The sequence below is a fragment of the Acomys minous genome (genome assembly GCF_964271855.1).
Source record: "Acomys minous genome assembly, chromosome: 16".
NCBI lineage: Eukaryota > Metazoa > Chordata > Mammalia > Rodentia > Muridae > Acomys > Acomys minous.
Genome location: NC_140498.1, coordinates 1,850,312 through 1,865,043, shown reverse-complemented (window position 1 = coordinate 1,865,043; position 14,732 = coordinate 1,850,312). Strand labels below are relative to the sequence as shown.

The window sequence follows — 14,732 nt, the reverse complement described above, 5'->3', positions numbered from 1 at the left end:
GTAACAAGAATAAATAAAAAAAGGAAAAAAATAAAATAAAATAAATGACCTGACCATTTCAATTTATACTCAATCTTGTGGGCTATTTGAACCAAGACACCAATCAGGTTATGGCATATCCAACCTTTTTATTTTTTAAATATTTTATTTATTTATTTTATGTATACAAATGCTCTATTTGCATGTACACCTCCATGCCAGAAGAGGGCATCAGATCACATTACAGGTGGTGGCGAGCCGCCGTGTGGTTGCCGGAAATTGAACTCAGGACCTCTGGAAGAACAGTGAGTGCTCCAGCCCCAGATCCAGCCTTCTAACATTGCGACACAACGCTATCCACAAAAGCGTCATATTCCAGACTATACAATCGAGTTACTAAAAACCAACCAACCAACCACAGACACAGACAGACAGACAGACAGACAGACAGACAGACAGACAGACACACACACACACACACACACACACACACACACACACACACACACTCGCGCCATCTCATAATGAAAACTGGACCGCATTTACAACCTTCGCCTCTGGTCTTCAGGCAGCTTCTGATTGGACACGTCTGTACGAAGCCCCGCCCCCTTCCCCTCCGCATACACGCCTCTTTTTTTTTTTTTTTTGTAACTTGACACACTGCCGTCAAGTGTTCACTGTCGCGAACTCCCAGTCCTCCCAGTTTCCCTTCTGCCGTCAACCAGCTTCGCTCCCAGAAGGCCTCGGAGCCGTACTAAAGAGCGTGACGGGGCGCTTTACGACGGTTGCTTTGTGGCAGCAGTAGAAGGGGAAGATGGCGGCCGCCGTAGCTGTTCGTGGAGCGGGATCTGCGCCGGCTTTTGGGCCAGAGGCTCTCGCCCCAGACTGGGAAAACCGAGAAGTCTCCACAGGGGTGAGGAAGAGCCGGAGTTCAGGGGACATGTGCTCGGCCTGACGGGCTTGGCGTGGGGAGAGCTGCTGTGTTGTTTGCTGGGGGGAGACGCTACCTTTTGTGGTGAGAGGCGAGCAGTCGGCCGGAACGTGAGACTCTGTCTGACTCCTGGGCTTTGCAGGTTAGGATTCTGAAGCGTTGAGCAGGACTTTTGTGTTCTAGAATCCGGGCGAGGTTGACGTAGGCTCGGGAGTGCAATAAGGCTCAGGTTTATTATTTTCCCTCCTCTTATTTTTTTCTTCTTATTTTTCCCAGACCACGATCATGGCTGTGCAGTTTGATGGGGGCGTGGTTCTAGGAGCCGACTCCAGAACAACCACTGGGTGAGCTCAGAACAAGAAAGGGTCTTCTTGTTACCCCCACACGTACGCAGCCCATCCTCACCCTCCTCAGACCTCGTGGGGAAGGGGAGGATTTGTTCCCAATTCTGTTGCTTCCGGTTCCCCCCACCCTTCGCTGAGGTACTAATGTCTGTTCTCCGCAAGAGCTCCTAGGTAATCCTGCGTCCCTGCGGCTGGACGGAGCAGACAGTGGTGTTGCGGGGGAGGGAGGGGAGTGGGGCCCTTCTCACCGCTCTGGCGTCCCCGCAGGTCCTACATCGCCAACCGGGTGACTGACAAGCTGACCCCGATCCACGACCACATCTTCTGCTGCCGCTCAGGCTCGGCCGCCGATACCCAGGCGGTAGCTGATGCTGTCACCTACCAGCTTGGCTTCCACAGCATCGAGCTGAATGAGCCTCCCCTAGTGCACACGGCCGCCAGCCTCTTTAAGGAGATGTGTTACCGCTACAGAGAGGACCTCATGGCGGGGATCATAATTGCAGGCTGGGACCCCCAAGAAGGCGGGCAGGTCAGGCCCTCCGGACCACGACACTGGAGTCATGCCGTGTGTGTGTGTGTGTGTGTGTGTGTGTGTGTGTCCGTGTGTGTCCGTGTGTGTCCGTCCGTCTGTCCATCTGTCCGTCCGACCTGTCCGTACATATTATTGTGTGTGCTTGTCTGTCTGTCCTGTATGCACATAGTCTTTTTTTTTAAAGATAGGTTCTTTTTTTTTTTAAGATTTATTTATTTTATTGCATATGAGTGCTTTATCCACAGAAGAGGGCACCAGATCACATTATAGATGGTTGTGAGCCACCATGTGGTTGCTGGGAATTGAACTCAGGACCTCTGGAAGAAGCAGGCGGCGCTCTTAACCGCTGAGCCACCTCTCCAGCCCGCATGCACATAGACATAGATGCAGGTGCATGTATGTAGATGCCAGAGGCCTGCCAGGGGGAGCCCTTCCTCAGTTGTGTCCACTATTTCTTTCTCTCTTTTTTTTAAAGGTTTATTTATTATGTGTACATCATTCTGCCTGCATGTACACCTGCAGGCCAGAAGAGGGCGCCAGATCTCATTAGATGCTTAGGAGCCACCATGTGGTTGCTGGAACTGAACTCAGGACCTCTGGAAGCCAGTGCTTCTTAACCTCTGAGCCATCTCTCCAGGCGTCTCTCCACTATTTCTTGCGACAGTCACACTGAACACGGAGCTCACCTTTTAGCTGCCTGGCCAGTGAACCCTAGAGATCACACCCTCTGCCCCCTTTTCCCAGTGCTCGGGTTACAGGCATGTTCAGCTTTTACATAAATGCTAAGGACTTAAAATCTGATCTTTATACTTGCCTAGCAGGCCACTTAGACCTGAGCCATCCCCAGTGCCCACTTCAGCCATTTTAAGGTTTCCCTGTTTGTCTCTACCTTACCATACACTCCTCAGAACAAACTCAAAAGGGACGGATTCATGTGTCGGGGAAGGTGCGACCGGCGGCTCTTCTCCCCTCCGTCTGCAGGTGTACTCGGTTCCCATGGGGGGCATGATGGTTAGGCAGTCTTTCGCCATCGGAGGCTCCGGGAGCTCGTACATCTACGGCTATGTCGACGCTACCTACCGGGAAGGCATGACCAAGGACGAGTGTCTGCAGTTCACTGCCAATGGTGAGGATTTGGGCATCTGGGCCCGAGAACTTCAGCCCTCGCGACACAAGCCACACTAAGATCTCTTATTCTCAGCACCTAACTCCAAACCTAATTTCCTCCTTTTACCTACAGCTCTCGCTTTGGCTATGGAACGGGACGGCTCCAGTGGTGGGGTGATCCGCTTGGCGGCCATTCAAGAATCAGGGGTAGAGCGGCAGGTACTTTTGGGAGACCAGATACCGAAATTCCCCATTGCCACGTTACCACCTCCCTGAACCCTAGTGTTGCAGGGGTGATGAACGATGCTCACACTGATGCGAAAGTTAATAAACAGGTTGTCAGTGATGTTTCCGTTTGGGGTTCTTTTCTCCCAGCTTGAGCTTGTCAGATCCATTCTTTGTGCAAACTTCTGCACTGAGCTCAAAGTAAGGAAGGTTTATTGATGCTATGATCATCTATTATTGGATTATTTTGAGGATAGTTACTTTTTCCTTTTTGAGACTAGATCTCTTATAGCTCAGACTGGCCTCGGACTTGTGGCAATTCTCCTGCCTTGCCACCTTGAATGCCGGGCTCACAGGTGTGTGCCAACACACACTCACAGGTGTGTGCCAACACGCCCACGGGTGTGTGCCAACACGCCTAGGCAGGAGTGGTTTCTGAACCTTCCTGCAGGTCATATTTACCCAACACACCCAGGAACCTAAACTACCAAAATGGGATTAATAACGGCAGCAGCAATGTCCTCAATCCAAGCCAGAACTCAGAATCGTGAGGCTGGAGCCACCTCCCCTGTCTGATGCCTGCCATCCTGGTGACCTCTAACCCTAAGGTTAAAACTCTCCCCCAGGGTGGCCTCACTTAATCATCACACAGCAGTGTGGCTTCTTTGTCCTTGGGGAAAGAGGTGGAAATAAAGATGGGTGTTGGGTGGCAGCAGGCCGCCGTCAGGAGAGTCCTGTAAGCTGCCGTCACTAGGCTGAGAACAGACTCCAGCCGCTTAGAGCTGTGCCCATCAAACCGAGGACCTACAGGAGCTCAGAGGCGCTCAGGGAACCACGGAAGCCATATTTACAGACTTCTTTCTGAAGTGGTTCAGAGGGGAGGAAGGAGGGGAGAGGAAGATAAAACACCCTAACAGGAGCAGCTGGGGAAGGTGGCCTAGGGCTCGGTCTGAGAGGACCGTGACACGGCGGCTGCTGGTGGCCCTCTACCATCAGCAGGAAGCAGAGGTCTCTCTGCTTGGCTTTGTTTTTTTTTACTTATTCTTTGTTTTGTTTTTTTTGTTTTCTGAGACCCTGGCTGTCCTGGACTCATTTGTAGACCAGGCTGGCCTCGACCTCACAGCGATCCACCTGCCTCTGCCTCCCAAGTGCTGGGATTGCAGGCATGCGCCACCATGCCCAGTTCTTATTTATTTATTTACTTTATTTATTCATTTTGGCCCATAGAATGCTGCAACCTACATTTAGGATGGGCCTCCCTTCCTCAGTTAACCTAGAAACTCCTTTATAGACAGGTCCAGAAGCTTGTTTTCATGGTGATTGTGAACACACCAAGTTGACTATAAGCCACCACAAGTGGTAAGGTGCTAATTAAGTGAAAGAGCAGAAAGAGATCTCTGGCTGTAAACATTGAACTAAAATACTTCAGCCGTTCATGCCCAAACCTGTTCTCCAGAGTCCTCTCTCTTGTACATAACAGTTTAGAGCCTGGTGGCGCACACCTTAAATCCCAGCACTCGGGAGGCAGAGGCAGGTGGATCTTTGTGAGTTCGAGGCCAGCCTGTTCTACAGAGTGAGTCCAGGACAGCCAAGGCTACACAGAGAAACCCTGTCTCGGGAAAAAAAAAAGTTCAGTTCTACAAACTGTGAAGGTGTATAACCATCTCCACGCCCATACCCTCCTCTGTGCCCACCCTTATGCAGTCAGTCCCAAAAAAATCTTGGTAAATATGAGCCATGTCACTTCTCTGTGTCACAGGTCTCCGGGTCAGGCCAAGTGTAACACTAATTGCCTTAAAACTAGGCAGAAGCAGGTGGCTCCCTGAGTTTGGGGCCAGAGTAGCATCTAAGGTTCTATGTAGGGAGTTCAGAGTCAGCCAATTCCACCTGGAGAGGCCCTGCTGCAAACAACTAGTAGTAACCCCACGCAAAAATAAAAACATAAAAAGACAACATTCCTCAGTACCTCGCATCCCACCTAGACGAGAACACTAGCCGCTTAGAAGACGCCTGCCCCAGCCTTTTGTTTTCCAGAATTTAGGGGGCTTTGGGGATTTTGTTGTTTAAGATTTATTTATTATGTATACAGTGTTCTGCCTGCATGTACACCTGCAGGCCAGCAGAGGGCATCAGATCTCATGATAGATGGCTGTGAGCCACCATGTGGTTGCTGGGAATTGAACTCAGGACCTCTGGAAGAGCAGCCAGTGCTCTTAACCTCTGCGCCACCTCTCCAGCCCTGGGGTTTTGCATTTAAATATTTGCTGGGTGAATTTTGTTGCTTTTGTTTTGCAATGCTAAGCATCAAATGACTAGCTTTGCAACGCTAGAGAAGTAATGTGCAGCTAGACTACACCTCTTGTCCTGTGAAGTTAGACAGCACTGCTTTCTGTAGCCCAGGCTGCCCCTTCCTCACCCTCCAGAGTGCTGAGGTTACGGCTGCGCGCTGCCATGCCCAGCTGCTCAAGTTCCTTTTTTCTTTTTCTTTCTTTTTTCCTTTCCTTTCTTTTTCTTTTTCTTTTTCTTTTCTTTCTTTTTTGGTTTTGTTGAGACAGGGTTTCTCTGTGTAGCCCTGGCTGTCCTGGACTCACTTTGTAGACCAGGCTGGCCTCAAACTCATAGAGATCCACCTGCCTCTGCCTCCCGAGTGCTGGGAACAAAGGTGTGCACCACTAGGCCCGACCCTGATTTCATTTATAAATCATCATTACTCCCTAGCAAGGAGAAAAACAACCTTTCTTTTTTCTTTCTTAAAAAAAAAAAAAAATTTTTAAAGAAGATTTATTTATTATGTATACAGTGCTCTGCCTGTTCACCTGCAGGCCAGAAGAGGGCACCAGGTCACAGTACAGGTGGCTGTGAGCCACTATGTGGTTGCTGGGAATTGAACTCAGCACCTCTGGAAGAGCAGTCAGTGCTCTTAAACTCTGAGCCGTCTCTCCAGCCCTGACACAACATTTTGGTTTGCTTTTTTTTTTTTTTTAAGGTTTTTTGAGACAAGGAGTCTCTGTGTAACAGCCCTGGCTGTCCTAGACTCCCTTTGTAGACCAAGCTAGTCTTGAACTTAAGAGATCCAACTGCTTCTGCCTCCTTAGTGCTAGGATTCAAGGCATGTGCCCCCACATCAGGCCTGACACACCATTTCTTAAATATGTTAAATGTATTTTTTGACAATTTCATACATGTATACACTGTGTCTTTATCATCTATCCTCCCCCATTGCCCTTTCTCCTCTCTAGACCCTCCCCCAACGTGTTCCAACATGTCTGCCCGTGTGCGCGTGTGTGCCTGTGTGTGTAGGTAGATGCTAGACAGATAGGTGATTGATGATAGAAGATTAATGATAGATAAATGAGTCCAGTTAGCGCTGTCTGAGTGTGGGGCTAGAGGCGCGCACCACAGCTACCCAGCTGCCATGCTGAAATTTTGACTGGCTTGATCTTGTGCAACTTCTGTGGGTTCACGAGTTCAAAGACCATGATACCTAAAACATTTCTCCGCATTCCTTCCCATTCTCCATGTCTTATATTCTTCTCAGCCCCCTTCTAGCTTAACTTTTTAAGGTTTTAGTGTGTGCGTGTGCGTGTGTGTGTGTGTGTATCTGTGCGTGTGTGTGTATCTGTGTGTGTGTGTATATGTGTGCGTGTGTGTGTGTGTTGCGTTCATAGCACAGCACATATGTGGAGGTCTGGGACAACTCTCTGGAGTTGGGTCTCTTCTCCCTTGCTCAGGCATCGTCCGCCCGGGTTGTTTCCTCTGTCTGCATGCTGCCTCCACCTGCTGTCTCCATGGAGTGCTGGGGGCCTGCTTTTTACACGGGCTTCAGTGAGGACGCTCAGGTTGTCTTCAGGCGGATGCAGTAAGCATCTTAACCCCTGGGTCATCTCCCCAGCCCTCAGTTCTCTTTCCTGTCTGCCCAGCCCCCCCTGCCCCCCCCTCATTTTCCCCACACCCCACTCTGAAGCCTGCTCTAGCAAACTTAGCTTTCCCATCAGCCGTACTTGGGACCTGCCTGACACCATCCTGTATGATCGACCATACACTTTCCAACTCAGCCTTTTACCCCACACCTAGTCTATTCAGCAAAAATCACCCTCACCCAGCACTCAAGCACAATTCTGAACCAATTTAATGAGGTCATGACAGGCTTGGGACCACTGGGACATGCAGCGGCGGCAGGTTGCCAAGATTTCTTGGAGGTTTAGCCCCTAGTTGCCCTTTTTAAATGGTAGAGTCGTTGGCTGATGCCACGTCATGCAGCTGGTGACGGAAGGAGAGTCGGGCTTTCCGGCTTAAGTAGGTCCCAGCCCCTGGGGAGGGCAGTCCTCCAGCCACGGTGGGCGCTACCGCTGGGCTCGGATCTGGAGTGGAAGCAGCTTCCAGGCCTAACGGGGAAATCAGAGGAGTAAGAAGGATTTGAGGAGTTCAACTCCCCTGAACTTCCCGCCATAGCTGTGAGGAAAGGCACTAGAAAAAGAGTGAGGGGCCGGGCGTGGTGGCGCACACCTGAAATCCCAGCACTCGGGAGGCAGAGGCAGGGGGATCGCTATGAGTTCGAGGCCAGCCTGGTCTACAAAGTGAGTTCAGGACAGCCAGGGCTACATACAGAAACCCTGTCTCGAAAAACAAAACAAAAAAGAAAAAAAAAGAGTGAGGGGTGTTGGTGACAGCAACAGGGCTGCGGAGAAGGGGGCATTTAAAGTGGGGCTGGCTTCTCGAAGCTAGAGCCCCAGCTGTTGTGGAGGTGACACCCCTCCAAATCTCTCTCCTGCTCAAAAGCACCCCAGTGCTTGAGGCAGCAACCTGGTGTCACCATCTTGAAATTCTTACATTTTTACCACAGGCTTCCGTCTTTCCATTTTGCAGTCATCTCCACAAAATCTTCAAGTATCCCCCCTTCCCCGGAGGAGACATGAGAACCACACTTCCCCCCCTCCCCCCCAGACAACAGGATCCTTCTCCCGCCCTGGTTTGAGGGTTTATCTGCCCTCCCAGTTCATACCAGTCAGCCTTTCACACACACCCCAGTGGACCCCAGTGAACACACCTGTTCCTCGTTCAGTCCCCCGCTGTCTCCGGCATCCACACCATGGGAAACACCAAGCCCCCTTCAGACCCATCTCAGTACTGGAGACTGGGACGTCGGTAAGGGCCAGGAGCACCCCCTGGGGAGGGGTGTGGTTTTCAAGTTCCCCCCACCACCGTGGGCAAAACTACCACTTAGCCTCCGACCGCCTGGTGATTACAGGCGCCAGGAGATAGAAGGGGGGGAAGAGGGAGGGGAGAAAGGGTGGGGGGTACCCCACTCAGATACCTATATTTGGTGCCTTCTTCATTCGGGGTTTCTTTTATCACCATGCAAAAGGAGGGTGTTGGGAGTGATTTCCATGACAGAGGCAGGCAAAGGGGTGTCATGACAGTAAGAAGTCAGTAGTGCAGCACCCCTCAACTCGGGTCAGTCTGCATATGCCGGGGGATGAAAATCTGGTTTTTTTGGTTTTTTGTTGTTTTTGTTTTTTGAGACAGGGTTTATCTGTGTAGCCTTGGCTGTCCTGGACTCTCTTTATAGACCAGGCTGGCCTTGAACTCACAGAGATCCACCTGCCTCTGCCCCCCCCCCCCCCGGAGTGCTGGGACTAAAGGCGTGTGCCACCATCACCTGGCAGAATACTAAGTTTTTAGCATGAAAAGCTTTATCTAGAGGGGAAGAAACTGCATTCTCACTAAATGGCCTGATAACTCTTTGCTTTTGTTTTTGTTTGAGACAGTCTCACTAGGTGCCTCAGACTAGCCCGGAACCATGGGTGATTCCCCTGCCTCAGCCAGCCTCTCAGTGCTAGGATCACAGGCACACACGGCCAGGCCCAGGTGACCCGGTGGCTTCTCCCTGCTGTTTGCTGTTTGTTGTTTGTTGTTATTGTTTTACAGTGTGAATATCACAATATTGCCCAAGATTATCTCAACAGTAGACAAGGGTTTGGCTGCTAATGATCTTTTGAGGCACTGTTACTATCCTGAATCTACACATGAGGAAAGGGGGTCACTAAGAAGTACATTTTTATTATTTATTTATATGTATGTTTGGTGTTTGGCCTACATGTGTGTCTGTGTGAGGGAGTCGGATCCACTAGAACTTGAGTGACAGTTGTGAGCTGCCATGTGGGGGCTGGGAATTGAACCCTGGTCCTCTGGAAAAGCAGCCAATACTTTTAACTGCTATGCCAGATCTCCAGCCTCCAGATTCACATAAGAAAGAAAGAAAGAAAGAAAGAAAGAGAGAGAGAGAGAAAGCCGGGCCGTGGTGGCGCACGCCTTTAATCCCAGCACTCAGGAGGCAGAGGCAGGCGGATCGCTGTGAGTTCGAGGCCAGCCTGGTCTACAAAGCGAGTCCAGGACAGCCAAGGCTACACAGAGAAACCATGTCTCAAAAAAACAAAAAAGAAAAAATTTTTTCTTTATGTATTTTATGTATATGAGTGCTCTATGCATTAGATTTTAGTGTAGATGGTTGTGAGCCACCATGTGGTTGCTGGGAATTGAACTCAGGACCTCTGGAAGCGCAGAAGTGCTCTCATCGGCTGAGCCACCCTCAATTATTTTTGCTTCAGTTCCTGCCTTGCCTTCCGCCGCTGAACAATGACCTGGGACAAGTAAGCCAAGTAAAGGTTTCTTTTTGTTTTGTTTGTGAGGAAGTCAATCTAAGTAGCTCCGGCTGTGCTGGAATTCATGATACAGACCAGGCTGGCCTGTCGCTGCCTGCTGAGTGCTTGGATGAAAGGTGTGTGTCACCATGGCAACTCTGGTTATGGCTCTGGTTATGGCCTTTATCATATCAACAGACATCTAAATGAGATACAGAGTATGTATACCTTGAACACCCACATCATATCACACTGTTCCACTGAATTTTGTAATCAGACACTTCGTGCACACGCGTGTGTGCCTGTACGTACATTCATGTCGATGTGCACGCCCGTGCGTGCAGAGGCTAGAGGTTAACATCAAGTAACTTCCTCCATTGCTTTCCATATTATTTCCAAATTACACTTTACTCTGTGCGCATGTCCGGAGGGCAGAGGCGCAGGAGCGCGCTACCACATAAGCGCGTAAGGACGCCGGAAGTCAACTCGGGGGAGCCTGCTCTCTTCCAACTTCCGGTAGGTGCCAGGGATTAAATTCAGACGGCCAGGCTTTGCAGCAGGTGCTTACGCTCTGAGTCATCTCACTGTCCCCTCCATCTTATTTTTTTGGGAGAATGGTCTCATTACTGAACTTAGAGCTCCAGAGACCCCCCCCTCTGTCCCCCCAGAAGTGCTGCGGTTGCCGGTCCCCATGCCTTAGCGCCTATGTACGCTCTCCGTGACCTCTCCCTGGTCCCCGGGCCTTGTGGGTACCTGGGGCTCTGAATTCAGAACCTCATGCTTGTGCACCAAGCACTTTATCTATTGAGTCATCTCTGCAGCTCTGGAACATTCCGTCTCTAGAAATTTCCCTTAGGAAAAAAGTCCCTTTTAAGGCAATCGCTGGTCTGATTGCCATCCCTATCGGTGGTTCTGCCTGTTTCAGAACTTTGTATAGATGTGATCACCCTGCATTACTCTTTCCTGTTTGCTTGCTTTCGGCACAATGGCTTATCTATAGTCACAATTTATGTGGTCTATGGTTTACTGCGATGTAATTCAGAACATACATAAAGTTCACCCTTTAGAGACAATCCCATGGTGGTTTTTGCTACATTCACAGAGTTATATAACCACCACACTAATTTTAGATTTTCCATTACCCTCAAAAAACCGTTGTACTCTTTAGAGATCATCCCCACCCGCCTCCGCGCAGCCCTGACAGCCACTCATCGACTGCCTGTGTCTGAGCGTTCCATACTGTGATGGTTAGGTTTTTGGGTTTTGGTATGTGTGTGTGTGTGTGTGTGTGTGTGTGTGTGTGTGTGTGTGTGTGTGTGTGTGTTTGTTTAGGTTAATCTGTCTATATTGACAAGATATTTATTTGCTATATTTTGAAGAAACATATATACAAGAGACAGGCCTGGCTGGTCCACCCTCCCACCCCCAAATACTACTCCTTGTGATTTGGTCAGAACAGGACTTAAAGCAGTGGTGGATGATTTGACTGTCCACTTGATTTAGATTAAAAACTACCTCAAGGGCTGGAGAGATGGCTCAGAGGTTAAGAGCACTGTCTGTTCTTCCAGAGGTCCTGAGTTCAATTCCCAGCAACCACATGGTGGCTCACAACCATCTGTAACATGATCTGATGCCCTCTGCTGGCCTGCAGATGTACTTGCAGGCAGAGCACTGTATACAAATAATAAATAAAGGCTTGTGCCACCTTGCCTGGTTAAAGAAAAAAACAAAACAAAACAAACCACTGCCTCTCAGGGCTGGAGAGAGGGCTCAGAGGTTAGAGGCACGCGCTGCTTTTGCAGAAGACTTCGGTTCAGTTCCTAGCCATCACAGCAGTTCACACGCCCGAGGCAGCCTGATCTACAAAGTGAGTTCCAGAACAGCCAAAGCCAACCAGAGAAGCCCTGTTTCAAAAAGCTTGAAAACAAAACAAAACAGCACCTCACAATCTCCTGTAACTCCAATTCCAGGGCAACTGATGCCCTCTTCTGACCTTCTTGGGTTCCTGCATGCGTGTGGTATACAAACATACATACATACATGCCCCACACACCTAAAATGAAAAAGAAAAAGAAAAAAAGAACTTACGTGAGCTTGTTGCGGTGGCACATGTCTTTAACCCCAGCGCTCAGGAGACAAAGGCTGGTGGATCTCTGTGAACACTAGGCCAGCCTGGTCCTACTGGACAAGCTGCCTCTGAACAACAGCAGCAGCAGTAACAGCAACAATAACACGAATAAAACATCTAAGGCATGAACAAGCATCCTGGGTAAGCCTGTGAAGGTGTCTCCAGAGACAGGATTGGTTGCTTTGCTTGTTTGTTTTGAGATAGGGCCTCACTTTGTAGCCCAGGCTGGCCTCAAACTCATAAAGAACCTCAGCGGCCTCAGCTGAGAATATTCACGCAAGTCCAGAGACACTGAAGAAAGAGACCTCTTCTGGATGTGGATGGACCCCATGCACTGGGGGCCTGAAGTAAAAAAAAAAAAAAAAAAAAAAAAAGACAAGTGAGGGGAAGCCACCTTGGCACCAACATTCACGTTTCTGTATCCTGGTCTCCCCAGATGAGCAAGCAGCCCACCACTACACCTCTTCTTGGGTGGTGGCCTGTCTTCCCTTAAGCCATGAGCAGATAGATAGATAGATAGATAGATAGATAGATAGACAGACAGATAACAAATGGATGGATGGATGGATGAATTCAGTGAATTGCTTTCCTTTTGGGGGGGTTTTGGGGTTTTTTTGATTTTTGGTTTTTGTAGACAGAGTTTCTCTGTGTAGCTTTGGCTGGCTTTGTAGACCAGGCTGGCCTCAAACTCACAGAGATCCGCCTGCCTCTGCCAGCCGAGTGAGTGCTAGGATTACAGGCGTGCGCCACCATGCCCAGCCAGTGAATTGCTTTCTGTCTGACATTTGGTCACATTAGGGAGAAAAGTAACTAATGTACTGTGTAGTCTTAACAACACACCTTTAGTCCCAGCTCTCACTCGGGAGGCAGAGGCAGGCGGATCTCTGTGAGTTGGAGGCCAGCCTGGTCTACAAAGTGAGTCCAGGACAGCCAGGGCTACACAGAGAAACCCTGTTTCGAAAAAACAACCGACCAAACAACAACAAAAACCTTGCAATGCTATCCCTTTCCTACTAGGATAGGTAGCACCGAGGAACTATGGGATGGCTGTGCAGTGACTATAATAGAAGCCACATGGCTTTTTGTTTGATTTGGTTTGGTTGGTTGGTTGGGGTTTGGTTTTTGGTTTTTCAAGACAGGGTTTCCCTGTGTAGCCTTGGCTGTCCTGGACTCGCTTCCAGGCTGGCCTCGAACTCACAGCGATCTGCCTGCCTCTGCCTCCTGAGTACTGGGATTACAGGTGTGTGCCACCATGCCTGGCTTATTTTTAATTTTTCATTTTGTGTGTGCAGTGCCCATGAAGGCAAGAAGAAGGCATCAGATCTCCCTGGAACTGGAGTTAACATTTATTTCTGAGCAGCCTTGTGGGTGCTGGGAATTGAACTCAGGCCCTCAGGCACAGAGCCATCCCTCTGGCCTTTTGTTTTTTGGTTCATTTATTTTTATTTTATGTGTATCGTTGTTTTGCCTGCATTTGTGTCTGTGTGAAGGTGTCAGCTCGTGTGGAGTTACAGTTGTGAGCTGCCATGTAGGTGCTGGGAATTGAATCTGAATCCTTTGGAAGAGCAGTCAGTGCCCTTAACCGGTGAGCCATCTCTCGGGCCCTCTTTTTTTTTTTTTTTTTAATATTTATTTATTAAATATACAGTATTTTGCCTGCATGTACATCTGCATGCCAGAAGAGGGCACCAGATCTCATTGTGGATGGTTATGAGCCACCATGTGGTTGCTGGGAATTGAACTCACGACCTCTGGACGAGCAGTCAGTGCTCTTAACCGCTGAGCCATCTCTCCAGCCCCCTCTCGGGCCCTCTTGGTTTTGTTTTGTTTTGTTTGACAGTATTTTGCTGTGTAGCCTCGGCTGGCCTCAACCCCTAAGCTTCACAATACGTTTGCCACATACTCTGTGTTGCTGAGCTACAACCTGCCAACCCAGGTCTTACAGTATCCTTTAAGTTAAAGACACACTTATGTGACCCAGTCGGTCTACTCTAGTTATTTACAGAAGAGAAATTAAGATGTAAGTCCACAAAATGACTAGTACATAAATGTTTATCAGAGCTCCATTTCCAGCGGGGGGGGGGGGGGGGGAGGGGAATTTTTTTTTTTTTCGAGACAGGGTTTCTCTGTGTAGCCTTGGCTATCCTGGACTGTCTCTGTAGACCAGGCTGGCCTTGAACTCACAGCGATCCACCTGCCTCTTCCTCCCAAGTGCTGGTATTAAAGGCGTGCACCACCACCACCCAGCTACAGTGGACAAAATTTAAAACAACTAAAATATTAATCAGTGGAAATTTGGAAGAAAAGAAATAAGGAAAGATAGCCTTTAGGATCTGAAGGGAAAAAACAAAAACAAAAACGTTTTTCTAGACTGGAACTTACAGACGAGTGCCTCGGTGTAATAAAAGCAGCTCATCGCTACTGCGCAATAAACGTTTCGTGAGTGAAGAATGTGATTTCGCATACAGCAACTTGTAAATCATCATCCTTCTGGCTTTTTGTTATCACCTCCCATCAACAAATGCTATCTGTACCAGGCCCAGTGAGGAGACATCCGCAGGTCACCGCAACCAGTTCCGCCCTGATTACAGGCAGCTCTGGGGACCAGACAATCCACAGCCCGCAGGGTGCGCGCGCGTGCGCATCTAAAGGAATGTGCCCCCGCTGGGTCGCACCCTGTGGGGTGCTGGACCTGGCCAAGCCAGATGCCCCGAGGGCAGTCAGAGGACAAGGGCAGCCCTTGGAGTGGGCGGTCCCGCGAGTGGGCGGCCCCCGCGAGTGGGTGTCTCCAGCGCAGAACCCGCAGAGGACGGCCGGGGCGGGACCCGGCTGACGCGACACGCGC

The 14,732-nt window shown here is 49.6% G+C and overlaps 2 protein-coding genes across 5 annotated transcripts; one reads left to right on the top strand and one right to left on the bottom strand.

Annotated features, from left to right (window-relative positions):
* The first annotated feature begins 739 nt into the window (after positions 1-739).
* On the top strand, positions 740-3,239 carry PSMB6 (proteasome 20S subunit beta 6). The gene is made up of 5 exons (XM_084761474.1): positions 740-892; positions 1,187-1,254; positions 1,522-1,783; positions 2,768-2,912; positions 3,027-3,239. Exons 1-5 carry the CDS (start codon positions 794-796, stop codon positions 3,167-3,169), a joined length of 717 nt encoding a protein of 238 aa, XP_084617600.1. The 5' UTR covers positions 740-793; the 3' UTR covers positions 3,170-3,239.
* A 3,990-nt stretch (positions 3,240-7,229) lies between these two features.
* Positions 7,230-14,615, bottom strand: LOC311585531 (uncharacterized protein C17orf114). 4 transcript variants are annotated; one of them, XM_084760821.1, is made up of 3 exons: positions 11,848-12,250; positions 8,166-8,283; positions 7,230-7,503 (listed from the first exon to the last, which is right to left on the bottom strand). In XM_084760821.1, the coding sequence occupies exons 2-3, from the start codon at positions 8,236-8,238 to the stop codon at positions 7,340-7,342; spliced, it is 237 nt and encodes a 78-aa protein (XP_084616947.1). In that variant the 5' UTR covers positions 8,239-8,283; positions 11,848-12,250; the 3' UTR covers positions 7,230-7,339. The 4 variants fall into 4 exon arrangements, 3 of the variants coding, with proteins under 3 accessions (XP_084616947.1, XP_084616945.1, XP_084616946.1); XM_084760819.1 differs by lacking the exons at positions 8,166-8,283; positions 11,848-12,250 and adding an exon at positions 14,270-14,615; XM_084760820.1 differs by lacking the exons at positions 8,166-8,283; positions 11,848-12,250 and adding an exon at positions 10,072-10,399.
* Positions 14,616-14,732: the final 117 nt, after the last annotated feature.